Below are 15,118 nucleotides of genomic sequence, written 5' to 3'. Positions count from 1 at the left end.
AAAGTCAGATATAAATTTAATAAAATAAATAAATCCCAAAGAATATAGCTGCTTTCACATATTGCATTAATCCAGAGCTTACAAAGTCTGTTGAATAAATAGCAATTTGCTGAATTCATGCAACACGCTATTAAGTGTAAATCATAGTTTACAAACTACGGTGCCTGGGATATTATAGGTCAAAACCAAGAAAAATAAATTAGCATAATGTATCAGCGCAGCCCGATGTGGTATTTCTTCATACCTTGTTTTTGTAATGTGCAGATGAAACATAAAAATTGTTCAGAAGCATAAGGAAAAGCAAAACTGATTCGGGGTACTTATTTGTACTAAGATTGAGAAGCACCAACTTACCCCAAGTTGTTCCTATAGGAGTAGGGACGACAAAATCCAGAACCAATACATTCTTGCCAAGTTTGGCTGCTTCCTAAAAAAAAAAACCAATAAAGAGAGAAATATGAAGTAGCCGCATCACTGCCATCCATTCCTGATTTTTCTTATTTTTTCCTACCACCTCAAATTGCTTTATATCTGATGTTTATAAATATGTTCACACAACCACTTCCTATGGGTTTTTAAAAAAACAAATCCCTAAATTATCTCAAATCTGTTGATACCTCTCATGCATAGAGGATAGTGTTCTTTGGGAAAATGAGTTTATGGATGTCTCGTAACTGAATTGTAGAACTGTTAATTTCCCTCATCTATTTAACAGAAGGGTGTATTTGTAACTCAAAGATGAACTGTGGAGTTCTTGGTACTCTCCCAGCTTGGTTGTTTGCTCACAGACATTTCATTACCCCAATGCCTTCTCTTTCTTCTCCTCAAACATCTCCTTCCTTCTGTTTTGAGGCCACAAATTATCCACTCTATTTTGAAAATTGAAAACATCCACTCTTCCTCAAGAACAAGTAATTGTGGGGATAAGGATGAGTTGCCAATTGGAAAAACTGAGCATGCCAGTCAAAAATGGAAAATATATTTCCACTATAACAATTTTGGTACAATGCTCATAATACATCACTGCTATCTAAGTGCCATTATCCTGGATTAGACTCCTATAAACTAATTCTTCAGATACACTATATTGTTAAAAGTATCCGCTCACCCATCCAAATAATCAGAATCAGGTGTTCCAATCATTTCCATGACCACAGGTGTATAAAATCAAGTACCTAGGCATGCAGACTGTTTTTACAAACATTTGTGAAAGAATGGGTGGTTCTCAGGAACTCAGTGAATTCCAGCATGGAACTGTGATAGGATGCCACAACAAATCCAGTCATGAAATTTCCTCGCCCCTAAATATTCCACAGTCAACTGTCAGATGTATTATAAGAACGTGGAAGTGTTTGGGAATGACAGCAACTCAGCCACAGTGGTAGGCCACGTAAACTCGTCCAACATCCGTGTGTGACCTCACAAACGTGCTTCTGGAAGAATGGTCAAAAATTCCCATAAACACACTCCTGAACCTTGTGGACAGCCTTCTCAGAAGAGTTGAAGCTGTTACAGCTGCAAAAGGCGGACCAACGTCATATTGAACCCTATGGATTAGGAATGGGATGTCACTTACAGTAAATTCATATGCGAGTAAAGGCAGATGAGCGAATACTTTTGGCAATATAGTGTATGTTGTAGTTGAAAGTTTATGCTGGCTGGGAACTACAGAATTCTGAACTGGGGGAAGCTGTTTGAAATATACAAGCTCCTTACCGATACTTATTACAAGGATTTGTTTAAATGTTAGATGACTCAACTCACCAAAATAAGCCAACGTTCTCCCCAACTAAAGTTACTTTAAAAGTATCTTATTAAAATAGACTTTTTATCCAAAACAGGCCCATCAGTTTGACTTGATCAGAAGTCTTCTAGCATTGTGAGGCTCTAACAAGTCCTCCTTTCCATCTTCTCTTTTAACGAAAAGACAAGATTCATAACACTTAAGTGAGAAAAGCAATTGTTAGCTGAGCATTGTGGTGGCAAAGAAACTGAGGGGTGTGTGTGAATCTAATGACTCAGTAGTAATTAAATGTCAAGCAATAATTTGGCTGCCTAAATTACCACAATTCTATCAAAGGATGAGAAGTCTTTCCACTAACTAGGTCACATGCTATATAAAATGACAATCCTTCCAAAGCACTGTTTAAAATGAGCTTTATTGTGAGACATAAAGGGACTCCTTTGACACCTGAGGTATTTGGCAGGTGACCTCTGTCTTTGCCTTCACCTACAAATTCAGATGAATCATTACACATAAACCCACCCAGCAATGGTGAATATGCTAATCCCAAATGGTTTACCACAAGTTAGAGGGACAAACTGCTCAGTAGTCAGTGTTTCTTCTGTTTCCCTTTTTAAAGGTCAATCCTCAAAGGAAGCATGTTTGGAAGGAAATGAAGCTGCTAATTCTTGGTTGGGAAAAAAGCTCCTAATCATTTCCCACATTTCTCTTTCTTAAATTTCTATCTCACCTTTCTTACAGTGGCCAAGGCTACATGCACAATACCCCTTCCAGTTTTTCTTACATCCAATGAAGGAAGTTGGGTTGATGAATTGTGACTAGCCTGAAGTCAGAGAATGAACCTCTGTGGGTGAGACATACAATGTGAGTCTTCCAGGTTCCAGTCCAGTACCTGAATTACTAACACTTCCTCGGCTTGTTTGCAATAAAAAGCATTTAACAGACAAGAATCATGAAGATTTTAAATGGATAACTGATATTGGTCCTCAGTTCACATTGGGTGTAATACCTGACCATCACATCACAATTATTTGGAAAATAAAGATATTAAGTATACTCATTTCCTGCCTAACAAGTGGAATGTTTAATTGGGCTTTAATAGGTATCAAAGGTATTTGATAGGATTAACCAACTATTTAAAAGTCTAATACTTGTCATTTCTAAGAGTTATTCCAACATCTATTGGCATCTACCAGGCAGATGTCCCAGAACCAATGTTGCCTAGACGTCCAGGAGTAAATCATGTGCATCTAATCAAAGTCATATGAACACTTTAATGACAACGCGTGCATTATGAAGTCATCGGAACAATCATAAAGTATATAATTTGAGTCCATCACATCGTGAAGTGAAATACAAGTTCATTGTGTTCCATTTGTGCATACCAGGTAGCTGGGTAGGCTATTATTTTAGTTTGCCGCTAGGTAACAGTCCTTCAAAATAACTTAGCTTCATGGAAAATTGGAAAGTTGACCAATGATTCCTAATAATCCTAGGGAGTTCACAACACAGTTGCTGCCATCCACATAAATATGGGTACGCTAATGAGAGCAACTGATGCAGCATTTTGCCAATGAAACTTAGATTTAAGTTCTGCTCCGTTTCTAAACAAAGCTACATTCACTAATAAATGGAAGGAATCCTTCTTCCTTGCCCACCCACCCTTGAGACTCTGATGGGATGTGGAAGTTTCAAATTCCTGAAGAATTCATCATTGCAGCCAAAAAAAAAAAAAAAAAGCATACACATATCAGCCCAATTTTAAAAGTTGCCATGTTTAAGGTAAAGGTTCCCCTCACATATATGTGCTAGCTATTCCTGACTCTAGGGGGCAGTGCTCATCTCTGTTTCAAAGCTGAAGAGCCAGTGCTGTCCGAAGACGTCTCTGTGGTCATGTGGCTGGCATGACTAAAAGCTGAAGGCGCATGGAACACTGTTACCTTCCCACCAAAGGTTCTTCCTATTATTCTACTTGCATTTTAAGTGCTTTTGAACTGCTAGGTTGGCAGAAGCTGGGACAAGTAATGGGGGCTCACCCCGTTACATGGCACTAGGGAGTTGAATCACCAAACTGCTGACCTTTCTGATCAACAAGCTCAGCATCTTAGCCACTGAACCACCACGTCTCTTTTGCCATGTTTATTGTGGCTTAAAGTTTAAAAACCAGGGCCTATTTTATTAAATGTATTTCTAAGATGGCTATTGATATACAAGCCAGTTGTGTGCAGTTATATAACAAAGAAATATCAGGGTAGACAATAATGCAAGGGACAGGAGTCCCACGTTACTATGCAAAAAGAAAAAGAAAGAAAGAAATCTAAACACACAAAAAGAAAAAAAAAGTGTGATCCTTTTTAATTACTATGGAACTAACAAAGGCAAGACATGTATTTTATGTTATACCACAATTTAAAAAGGGACAATTAATTTTAGTGGGAAGCCCATCAAGTTAGCTAAGCTCAAGCTTGCAGATCTGATACTAACTAAGCAGTTTGATGTAGCAGCTTCTCTTTGAAAGTCAACCCATCCCTTCTTTGGAACTAAAATGTGGCACTAGATGTCCTAGAAAATCCAGAGAGACAAAAATGCTTCCCATTTAATTGTGCTTTGTGGGGATTTCATGCCACTTGTTTGTTTATTGGCAGAAAACCTGTCCAGTTTGGTTACTTACAAGGTAACTTCACATGGGAAACCAAAAGCAAATACTATTTCCTGTATTTTCTAGGTACCTGAGGTCACAATCACTCCTAACTCAGCAAGAAGCTAAAAGATATCATAGCACCTGTATTTCCAGAATACCCATTCTACCTACTTAATTAAGGCAAATCTTTATTCTTTTGATGACTCTTCTATTTTAGGAGTACGTAGTTCTGCTGTTATATCCTATCTGGTTATTCCTTGAAAATCAAACTAGCTTCAATTCAGAGGCAGAAGCAGGGATCCTGGTAGATTTAGAAGGATTACTACCTTGCCAGCAAATATATTTGTTATATTCTTTAAAAGTTCAGGAGCTCTATTTGAAACACAAGTTTCATATATTATTTGTAGGTTGGGAACAAAGCCACCACAGTCAAATATCTGTAGAACAGGCTTAGAATGGATATCATCACTACAAGTGTTGTGCTAGTGATGATAGAAGAATTGTGACCATGACTATATCAAATGGACAATTTATGAAGGAAGTACGTTTCTAGCTTTTTCTTCTTCTTAGTCTATCCAAGCTTGGAAAATTGCAAAGCCATAATTTAGTCATGGACTACTCCGTCTACTTAGTTCTGATTTCTTTAATTAGCAGTGAAAAGATTTCCTGCCTGGAATCCTAAGGCACTTTCCATGAGCAATACTAAATTAGATGGTCCAACTCAATATATATTAACTTAACATATTATTGTAATATAATGCTACGGTTTTATGTTAACTTTGAATTGGTCTTCTAGTTGATGGAAGGATTTAAAGATGAACAAAGTTCAGGAGGGCAGTTTCACATTCTAGTAGTAGGTTGAAATAGTTTGCTTTCTTCAACCAACCAAAATACATCAAAACCCCAACGAAATACACAAGACATTATATGAATCAACTAGACTAATCTTTCAAGCTATCAACCAAAACTCTAGAAGGACACAAAGCTCATCTGGACCACCAATACCCATAAGTCCATTTTAATTATGGTACTATTGGGAAGGAGAATCTAAATGAAGTAAGAAAGTTTCTTCTAGGAAATTACATTGTGCTAAGGATCAAAGATAATACAGCTACTGTGCTACTTAATTTATTTCATTTTCTATTTTCAATCTGTCCCACTTCAGGCATTTACTGTTGGCAACCATGCTTCCAATGCAGCTGGATACATATTTTATTTAAAAATATAAATATGACACTTTTAGATGAAAAGGGAATTTAAATATTTCATCCTTCAAAACTATTAATACTTGTGGAATTTTAATGTTGTTTTTTAGTTTTTGTATGTTCCCCTTTCCTTTTTATCTGTAAGCCGCCCTGAGTCTCTCGAGAGTGGGCGGCATACAAACCCTATAAATAAATAAATAAATAAATAAATAAATAAATAAATAAATAAATAAATAAATAAATAAATAAATAAATAAATAAATAATCTCATACTTTGTTCACACCAAAAGAATTAAATGGAAAATATGGAAACACATTTCCCCACAAAGGTAAAATAATAGACAGGTAATTATTTTTCATTTATTTTAACAGATTCTAAAACAAGATGAATAGTTTATTAATTAAATATGTTTCAAATAATTCTCTTTAGATCAGTTTTTCTTTTGCCCTCAGTTGCCAAAGATTATGCCGAAAACCATATTTAAAATATCTGGGAGGATGAGGAGGACAGACCTTACTATATATTCAACTCAGTTATCAGGAGACATGGCTAGATTTCAGTCCAATGTAATTCTGCTTTTTTGTTGGGTTTGTATCATTTTTTTCCAAAGGGGATTCTCAAAGTATTTGAGAAACATTACTTGGCATGGATCTATATGGAATAGTTTGAAGTTTTCAACAGAACTGTATAGTAACTTCCCCTGTCACTTAAATTATAAAGCACAGTTCTCCAATCTGGTACTGGAGAAATCCAGTAATTTCAATTGCAACAATCTGGTGTTTTCCAGATGTGTTGCAATTAAAATTACTGGATTTCTTAGTATGGCTAACCTAGATGGCAGGAAACCGATTAGGAAGGTTGTCTGAATTGATTGTAAAATGTATTCTGCATTCCACAAACCTATCTGTAGCTTATCAAGAGAGAGCTCATTTGGAAGAAATTCTAGCTATCAAAATGTTTTTTGTGACTCTAACTTGGCTGATCTTACCTTTGAAGCTGCCAGTCCACCGGAACCTCCTCCAATGACAATCAGATCATAATCATATGATGAAGCTTGTTTCGTTTGCCAGTCTCCTTCAAGTAGTTTACGAAAAGTTCCTTCACGGTGTGCCTGAATACAGAAAATATAGAAACTGATCAATGTCCAAAGCAGCACTATAACTCAAAGGTGAAGTGGAAAAATTACTACTTCATGAAAAGAAATCCAGAGGAAAAAGAGGTGGGAAGTAATTTGGACACTACTAGGAAAAGATAATTAAACTACCTGGCTTAATGCAATTGAATGCAATCTCCCCAACTTTTGGTATTTTCAAATTACTTTTGTGCTCTACTCTCATAACTTCCAATGACACTAGAAATTGGGCCTAGAGTCTTCTACATGAAAATAATTTCTCACCCCTGAACAACTGGCAGTGTTTAATCCCATCTTTATTTGAACTACTGTGACACAAATGTGAAGACTTCTCTACCACTTGCTTTCCAAATACCTGCAAGGTAGACATGACATCCCAGCCTACAGTGTTTTACATCATGTGAAGCTCATTCCTTAAATGCTCCAAATCAATGGATTGAGGTTCAGCGTATTAGGGGCTACATGCATTAGTTATATTAATACTGTTCTTTGATAGAACATAGCATAATAGGATTGGAAGGGACCTTGAAGATCTAGTTCAACCCATGGTCGAACAGGAGACCCTATACTATTCTGGACAAATTGCTTTCCAATCTCTTCTTCAAAACCCTCGGCGTTTGTAACACCCACAACTTCCGGAGGCAAGCTGTTCCACTGGTTAATTGTTCTTTCTGTCAGGAAATGTCTCCCTAATTCTAGATTGGATCTCTGTTTAATGACCTTCCATCCATTACTTCTTATCTTGCATTCAGATGCTTTGGAGAATAGGACAACCCCCTCTTCTCTGTGATAGCTCCTCAGTACTGAAATACTACTATCAAGTCACTGTTAGTCCTTCTCTTTGTTAGACTAAACATACCTAATTCCCTCAATTGTTCATTGTATGGTTTAGCCTGTTGTTTAGTCATTTAGTCTTTTTAAACTTATGTTGCCTCTCTGTTTCTGCAGACAACAATATTTCAGTTAATACAAGACACAGCTTCCATAAACCCTTGAAATAACAACAAAACAGTGCATTTTATAGCTAGAACATATATTCAGCGATGTATCTTTAAATAAGGCTATTTATTCATTTTGTTTTTGAATGATGCTCTAATACAGTACTCAGAAATGTCATTTGCCAAGAAATAATCTCTTAGATCAGGGGTGTCAAACTTGCGGGCCGGATGCATCACATGCTGGCCACGCTCACCCCTGGTTTAGCGAAGGGCGGGGGAGTCACGATATGGCATGTGACAACAATATGATGGTGTGAATTTGACACCCCCATCTTGGATAGATGAGAGCTAAAAGGAGCTTGGCCCCATTGTAATGCGTAACAGGAGAATCCTCTAAAATCAAACTCCAGTAAGGGATATCTCTGAGAGGGAAGCTTTGGTTCTTAAACTTCCATAACCTTCATTGGACATTTTCCAAAACTTCCACTAGGAGTGCGACTATATCTTACCAGGATCACCTATAAAATAAAAGGTTTAAGGGCAGCTACTCTATTTAGAATCTTGCTTTAACAAAACCTATGTTTTGTTTAGATGTATTATTTTACTGTTCCACACTGTTCAAATAGAAAGGACGCTTCAACTCCGACGGACCTTGAATGAAGCAGATTATCTAGACTCCATTCAGTCTGGTTTCAGGCCTGGGTACAGCACAGAAACCACTTTGGTCGCACTGACCTATGATCTCTGGTGGGCCAGGGATAGAGGACATTCCTCTATCCTGGTGCTTCTTGACCTCTCAGCGGCCTTCGATACCATCGACCATGGTATCCTTCTGCGACGGCTGGAGGAGGTAGGAGTAAGAGACACCGTTTTACGGTGGTTCTCCTCTTACCTCTCTGACAGGTCGCAGTCGGTGTTGGTTGGGGGGCAAAGGTTGACCCCTAGGCCCCTTAAATGTGGTGTGCCACAGGGTTCGGTCTTGTCTCCTCTCCTATTTAACATCTATATGAAGCCGCTGGGCGAGATCATTCGACAGCACTGGGTTAAGTACCATCAGTATGCAGATGATACACAATTGTATCTCTCTGCCCCATGCCAGCTCAGTGTAGCAGTGGATGTGATGTGCCGATGCCTGGAAGCTGTCAGGATCTGGATGGGGGTGAACAAACTTGTACTCAATCCCAAAAGACTGAGTGGCTGTGGATGTTGCCCCCGAAGGACAGCCTAGACAGTCCATCCTTGATCCTGGGGGGTGAAAACTTACACCCCTCAGAGTGGGCCCACAATTTGGGTGTCCTCCTGGATTCACAGCTGACACTGGAACACCATCTGTCAGCTGTGACCAGGGGGGCCTTTGCCCAGGTTCACCTGGTGCATCAATTGCGGCCCTACTTGGATCGGGAGGCACTTCAAACGGTCACTCACACCCTAGTCACCTCAAGGCTGGATTATTGCAATGCGCTCTACATGGGGCTACCCTTGAAAAGTGTTCGGAGACTGCAGCTAGTCCAGAATGCAGCCGTGTGAGTGATACTGGGTGTACCGAGATACACCCACGTTATACCTATCCTCCGCGAGCTGCACTGGCTACCTATTGGTCTCCGGACGCAATTTAAGGTGTTGGTTATTACCTTTAAAGCCCAACATGGCTTAGGGCCAGCATACCTGCGAGACTGCCTACTGCCACATACCTCCCAGAGGCTGGTGAGATCCCACAGGGTGGGCCTCCTTCAGATGCCGTCAGCCAGACAATGTCGGCTGGCGGCTCCCCGGAGGAGAGCCTTCTCTGTGGCTGCTCCGACCCTTTGGAATGAGCTACCCCCAGAGATCCGGACCTTACCCACTCTCATGGCCTTCAGAAAAGCTGTCAAAACCTGGCTATTCCGGCAGGCCTGGGGCTGTTGACCTCACTGTTGAGGTCCAGCCCCGATCAGAATGAATGCATGTGTGGTGATTTTAAATCTGTCTTTTTTTATTTTTTATTATTTCTTTTTTTCTCTTTTGTTTTTGTAAGCCGCCCGGAGTCCTTCGGGATTGGGCGGCCTATAAATCTTATAAATAAATAAATAAATAAAGCTAGGAAGAGCGATTTCAATCAAGTACAGCCCTTCCTCCCTAAGATTTAATCAATATTTTCCTTTCAGCCTCTACTTCTTTCCTCTGATAATCTACAGCCTCTTTAAATGGTTAATCCAGGGAAAGATAGGTGCGCCTGCATCTAATAAGGCTGTAATTCTGGTCCACAATTTCATTTGCAAAAACACTGGCAAGTAGAACAGAGAATGGGTTATTAAGTGGTAAATCTTAAAAGTAATTCACTTCACTGACTCATTGCATCCACAAACAAAGTGGGATAATATCTCAAGAATATCTAGGCATCCTAAATAATTACCAAACTTGAATATCTAGTTTACTAGAGTAGGGATTGTAGTCTGAGGTATATTCAGTGCATTTTCCAATAGCTGCAGGCACTTGGTCAAAAAATGGTGTAAAAAATAATTCTATAATGTTAGTTCTTTGATATGCACATGAAGACTTAATACACTTCTCCTAGAAGTCATGGGATTAATATGAAAGGGTAAGGAAGTTGACATAGACCCAAGTTGTTTGGTGGAGAGAGGTAATGTTTAGGGGGGTGGGGGAGCTTTAATGACTGGTAAAAGAGAGAGTTCAGTGTAGTTTTAAGGAATGATTCATATAAAAATACTCTATAAAAGCAGAAATATTTGCTCAAGCTTCACAAACCAGATTAATTCAAGCTACAGTACTATATCAAAGAAGAATTTAGCTCTTAATCCATGTAGATAAATTAGCTGCCATTCTTCTTTTTAAAAAATATCTTTCAATAAATATCCTTTTGGATAGATCAGTGGTTCTCAATCTGTGGGTCAGGACCCCTTTGGGGGTCAAACGACCCTTTCACAGGGGTCGCCTAAGACCATCGGAAAACACATATTTTCGATGGTCTTAGGAACCGAGACACCAATTTTATGGTTGAGGGTCGCCAAAACATGAGGAACTCTATTAAAGGGTCACAGCATTGGGAAGGTTGAGAATCACTGGGATAGATACTTCCACTAATTTCACTATCCTCCAAGATTAAACCCGCTATTACACTTATAAGATCAGCAATGTAGCTGCATATTGACATATCTATCACCCTTTGTAGTAGATATTTTTAAAGGGTTTTTAAAAAAAATATTCTTGTTTTTATTGTGTTATCGGCCACCCAGAGTTGGTTGGGTAATGTGATGGGCAGCATATAAATTTAATAAATAAAATGTTCTGCATAACTCTGTATCCTACATCTTTATCAGTATAGTAGAGATAGTCAACGTATGACTAAAATTTATGTTGCTAAGTGAGAATTTGTTGTGGGTCTTGCCCCATTTCCTGCCACAGTTGTTAAGTGAATCATTGTAGTAGTTGTTATTAAGTGAATCTGGATACCCCATTGACTTAGCTTGTCGGAAGGTCACAAAAGCCGATCACCTGATCCTTGGACATTGCAACTGTCATAAATATGAACAGATGCCAAGTATCCAAATTTGATCACATGTCTGTGGGGATGCTCCACAGTTGTAAAGTGTGAAAAACAGTCATAAGTCCCTTTTTTCAATCTATTGTAACTTTGAGCTGTCACTAAATGAACTGTTGTAAGTTGAGGACTAGCTGTATGTATACATCTTAATTCATGGATATGGGTAAGGGTATGTTGTCTTCCAAAATTATAGATCCTTGTTTACAAAGAGTAATGAGAGCACAATTAGAGCAAAACTGGGCTTTGGTTGTACCTGTAAGATACCAAACAAAATTGGCAAAACTAACTGATACACCCCTTATTTCATTTATCTTATGAAAAAGCACTATGCAAAAGTTTCAATAGACTAAATTTATCATAATAAGCTTATCTTATGACAGTGATATATGGCACTTTGGAAAGCAAGAGGATGAAGTGGTAAAGAACATGAAAGACTAAACAAAATGGGGGGGGGGGTAGGCTCTGTGCCCACAAAAGGAAAAGGAAAAGAAAGCATAGATCTAAAGGTGGCTTGATTGTAAGCAGAAATGATATGCAGGTTTAATTAAAAATTGATTAGCCTAGAGCAGGGGCGTAATACTCGATTTCCTTGAGGGCTGCATCAGGGCTGTGTTTGATCTCAGGGGGGCGGGGGGGGCATGGCCAGCTCAATGTCACTCCCCAGCAGCAGTGGGTTCCTACCAGTTCGCACCTATTCGGTAGAACCGGTTCATCAAATCTACTGAACCGGTTAGAAGAGGTTCCACCAGTGGACCCAGAAAGCAGGTCACACCTACAGAAGAGGTTCCAAAAATTTTTGAAAACCACCACCGGCAAGGATCTTGTAACTTGACAGCTTTAAGACTTGCATGCTTAAATGCCAGAGTTTCTGAATAGCTACTTGGACCGACCTAAGTACTAATTCATAATTTCATATCCGGTCACCTGGGTGGCAAGCCATTCAGTCACCTGGGTGGCAAGCCACTCCCACAAAGGAGGCCACACCCACAGAGTAGATTCCAACAATTTTTGAAACCCACCACTGCTCCCCAGGCTCTGTTTTTGCTGCCAGAGGGTTGCAGGAGGCCGTTGCGGCTGAAAACAGAACCTGGGCAGGCTTTGCGCGGCCTACCTGAGCTCCGTTTTTGCTGTCAGAGGCACCACGGGCTGGTCCTTTGCTGTTTTCAGGGTGGCCCTGCAGGCCAGATCTATGTACCCCCGACCCGCAGGCCTTGAGTTTGACACTCCTGGCCTATAGTATATGTCAGAAAATAGGAATTAGTAGCATGGACTTTGCTAGGAATGTATCTGAAATTATGAATCCATAAGATGGATAAATTGCATGTTGTGCTTCAGTGAAAACGAAACAATCAGCGATAAATTCAGAGGGAAACTGACCATTCTAAATGCATTCAATGCAGGGCAAACAATTATTTCGTTGGGCGCATGACTAAATAGATGAAAATGGGATCGGTAGCAAGAGAATTAATATATAGGCAGTCCTCAACTTACGACCATTAGTGAGCCCAGAATTACTGTGCCAAGTTATGTTGGTCATTAAGCAGTCACAACATGACCATGTCTAAAAATACCTTTTTTTGCAGCAGTTAAATGAATCACCATGGTTATGAAGTGAATCCACTGTATGTAACAGGCATTTTTTGCCAAAAGGGGAAGAAAACACTGTTTTCTGGCAAAGGCCTAAATTGTGGTCACATGACCTCAGGATGCATCAATCAATCATAAAAGTGGGCCAGTTGCTGAACGCCCAAAATACAATCACATATTGTGGGCGAGGGGTGGCTGTCAGAACTTTAAATCTAAGTCGTAAGTCAAGAACTATCTGTGTGTATATATATATATATATATATATATATATATATATATATATATGTGTGTGTGTGTGTGTGTGTGTGTGTGTGTGTGTGTGTGTGTGTGTGTGTGTGTGTGTGTATGTGTGTATGTGTGTATGTGTATGTGTATGTGTATGTGTATGTGTATGTGTATGTGTATGTGTATGTATGTATGTATGTATGTATGTATGTATGTATATATATATATATATATATATATATATATAATATATATAATATATATAATATATATATATATATATATATATATATATTAAAAGGACAGATGAAATAATTAGATATATTGGTGATGACAGATACAGAATCTGGAAAGATCCTTTTCTAGCTATGTCAAAAGTGGTTGAGGAAACAGAGGAAAAAGAAAAAGATTTTAAGATTAAAAAAGTATGATTGCAGGAAAAATATAAGACATGTATGAAAAGATGTGGAATCATTTTCTAACAAATGGAATGGGAGGTAAATATCAATAGACTGCCTGAGATGATTGGAAAAATGCTGTTATTGCTTTCCTATAAAATAAAAGGAAAGGTAACAAGAAAAATAATGAAAACAAATAAAAATTATCAAAATGTTGAATGGTTTAAGTGGACGAGCATTGAAGTTTGCATATGGTTTGCTTACAGAGTGGCTGTTTAATCCATGAAGTCTGCCTGAGATGATTGGAAAAATGCTGTTATTGCTTTCCTATTAAAAAAAAAATAGGAAAGGAAACAAGAATGAAGGCTAACAATGGTTTGTTACTTGTGCCCAAAAAAGGGCTTTGGCAGGACTGTGATTGAAGGGTACAAAAGATTATGACAATGTGCAAAATTTGGGGAATAGATTGTGGCATTATGCCAGAGATATTTGGGGGCTTCAACAGATCACTGTGAAAAGTATGTATGTGAGAAAATATTGCAAATGTAAAGAAACCATGTGATGAATGAAATGAGTCTGACAGAATATTATGCACAAACATGAAGAAAGTCTGGCTGTTGAATGGGATACAGGTAGTATACAATGGAAGTAAAGCATGAGTGAGAATAAACAAGATGCTTTATAAATTGATTGGTACTGAGCAGGGAAGCTGAAGTTCCAATACTATGGCCACCAAATGAGAAGAGAGGATTCAATGGGAAAGACCCTGATACTGGGAAAGACTGGAAGCAAATGGAAAAGTAGACGGCAGAAGATTAGATGGTTAGATAATATCATCAAGCCAACAAACATGAATTTTGGCAAACTCGGGGAGACAGTGGAGGACTGGGGGTCCTGGTGTGCTATGGTCCATGGGATTGCGAAGAGTCAGACATAACTTAGCAACTGATCAACCACCATAGAGAATAAGGCCAGGGTGGGTGTTTAATGCATTTGTGGATAACTGCATAAGGGATACTTGGGCAATGTTAGAAGTCTCATGGGACTGGGGATGATATGAAGGTACGTATGCTACACTTTTGAAGGCAGATGATGCCATGGTATTGGCTAAGAATCCTAACGATTTGCAGTGAATGTTAGATTGATTCTATGATGCATTAAGGAAAATGTACCTGAAATTCAATATACCAAAGACCAAGGCAGTTGTGTTTGCTGTGTAAAGGGAATGAAGAATTATAAGGTATACATAAATGTGCTTCTCTTCCCCCTTCCCCCCCCCCCCCCACAAAAATGCAAGCCAATTTATAGACCAAGAAGATGAATTGTGCAGTTTGGTAGTATTTTAATTAAGACATGAAATGGAATAGAAAATTTTAAGATAGGCAAACACTGTTTAAAAGAAATGAGAGGTATAGTAGCAGCTTTTTGAACTAACCCGTTTTATTAAAAGGCTCAAGTTTTTGTGCAAAAGAATTAATGGACCCAAGCTTGACACCAAGACTCAAAATAAGAAGGAAGTAATATTTAGAGGATCCTAAACAATTATGTGTAATGAAACCTTTTAGTGCCTTCAAAATCTCCAACAGCCCAGTGTTGTTCCACATCCTCCTGAAACTCAAATTGCTACCAACCTGTTTTTCTCTTTACTATGCCTTACAGACGGCCATGGCATCAGCAACCAATTTACTTTGTGAAACATTTGTGGC

At 38.7% G+C, this 15,118-nt stretch overlaps 1 protein-coding gene across 2 annotated transcripts in view; it reads right to left on the bottom strand.

The window, feature by feature from the left end:
- Positions 1–15,118, bottom strand: part of TXNRD1 (thioredoxin reductase 1) — a 70,268-nt gene that overhangs the window by 22,461 nt on the left and 32,689 nt on the right. For both annotated transcript variants that reach the window (XM_087723082.1, XM_087723083.1), the window contains 2 exons: positions 6,580–6,702; positions 355–427 (listed from right to left, as the gene is read on the bottom strand). In XM_087723082.1, the coding sequence (XP_087579208.1) occupies positions 355–427; positions 6,580–6,702 (196 nt within the window). The remainder of the gene's footprint in view (positions 1–354; positions 428–6,579; positions 6,703–15,118) is intronic.

The sequence above is a fragment of the Thamnophis sirtalis genome, unplaced genomic scaffold (genome assembly GCF_051295495.1).
Source record: "Thamnophis sirtalis isolate CommonGarterSnake01/CBP01778 unplaced genomic scaffold, rThaSir2_p1.2 scaffold_9, whole genome shotgun sequence".
Lineage (NCBI taxonomy): Eukaryota > Metazoa > Chordata > Lepidosauria > Squamata > Natricidae > Thamnophis > Thamnophis sirtalis.
The sequence above is the reverse complement of the archived record's forward strand: the minus strand, read 5'-3'. Positions and strand labels throughout refer to the sequence as shown.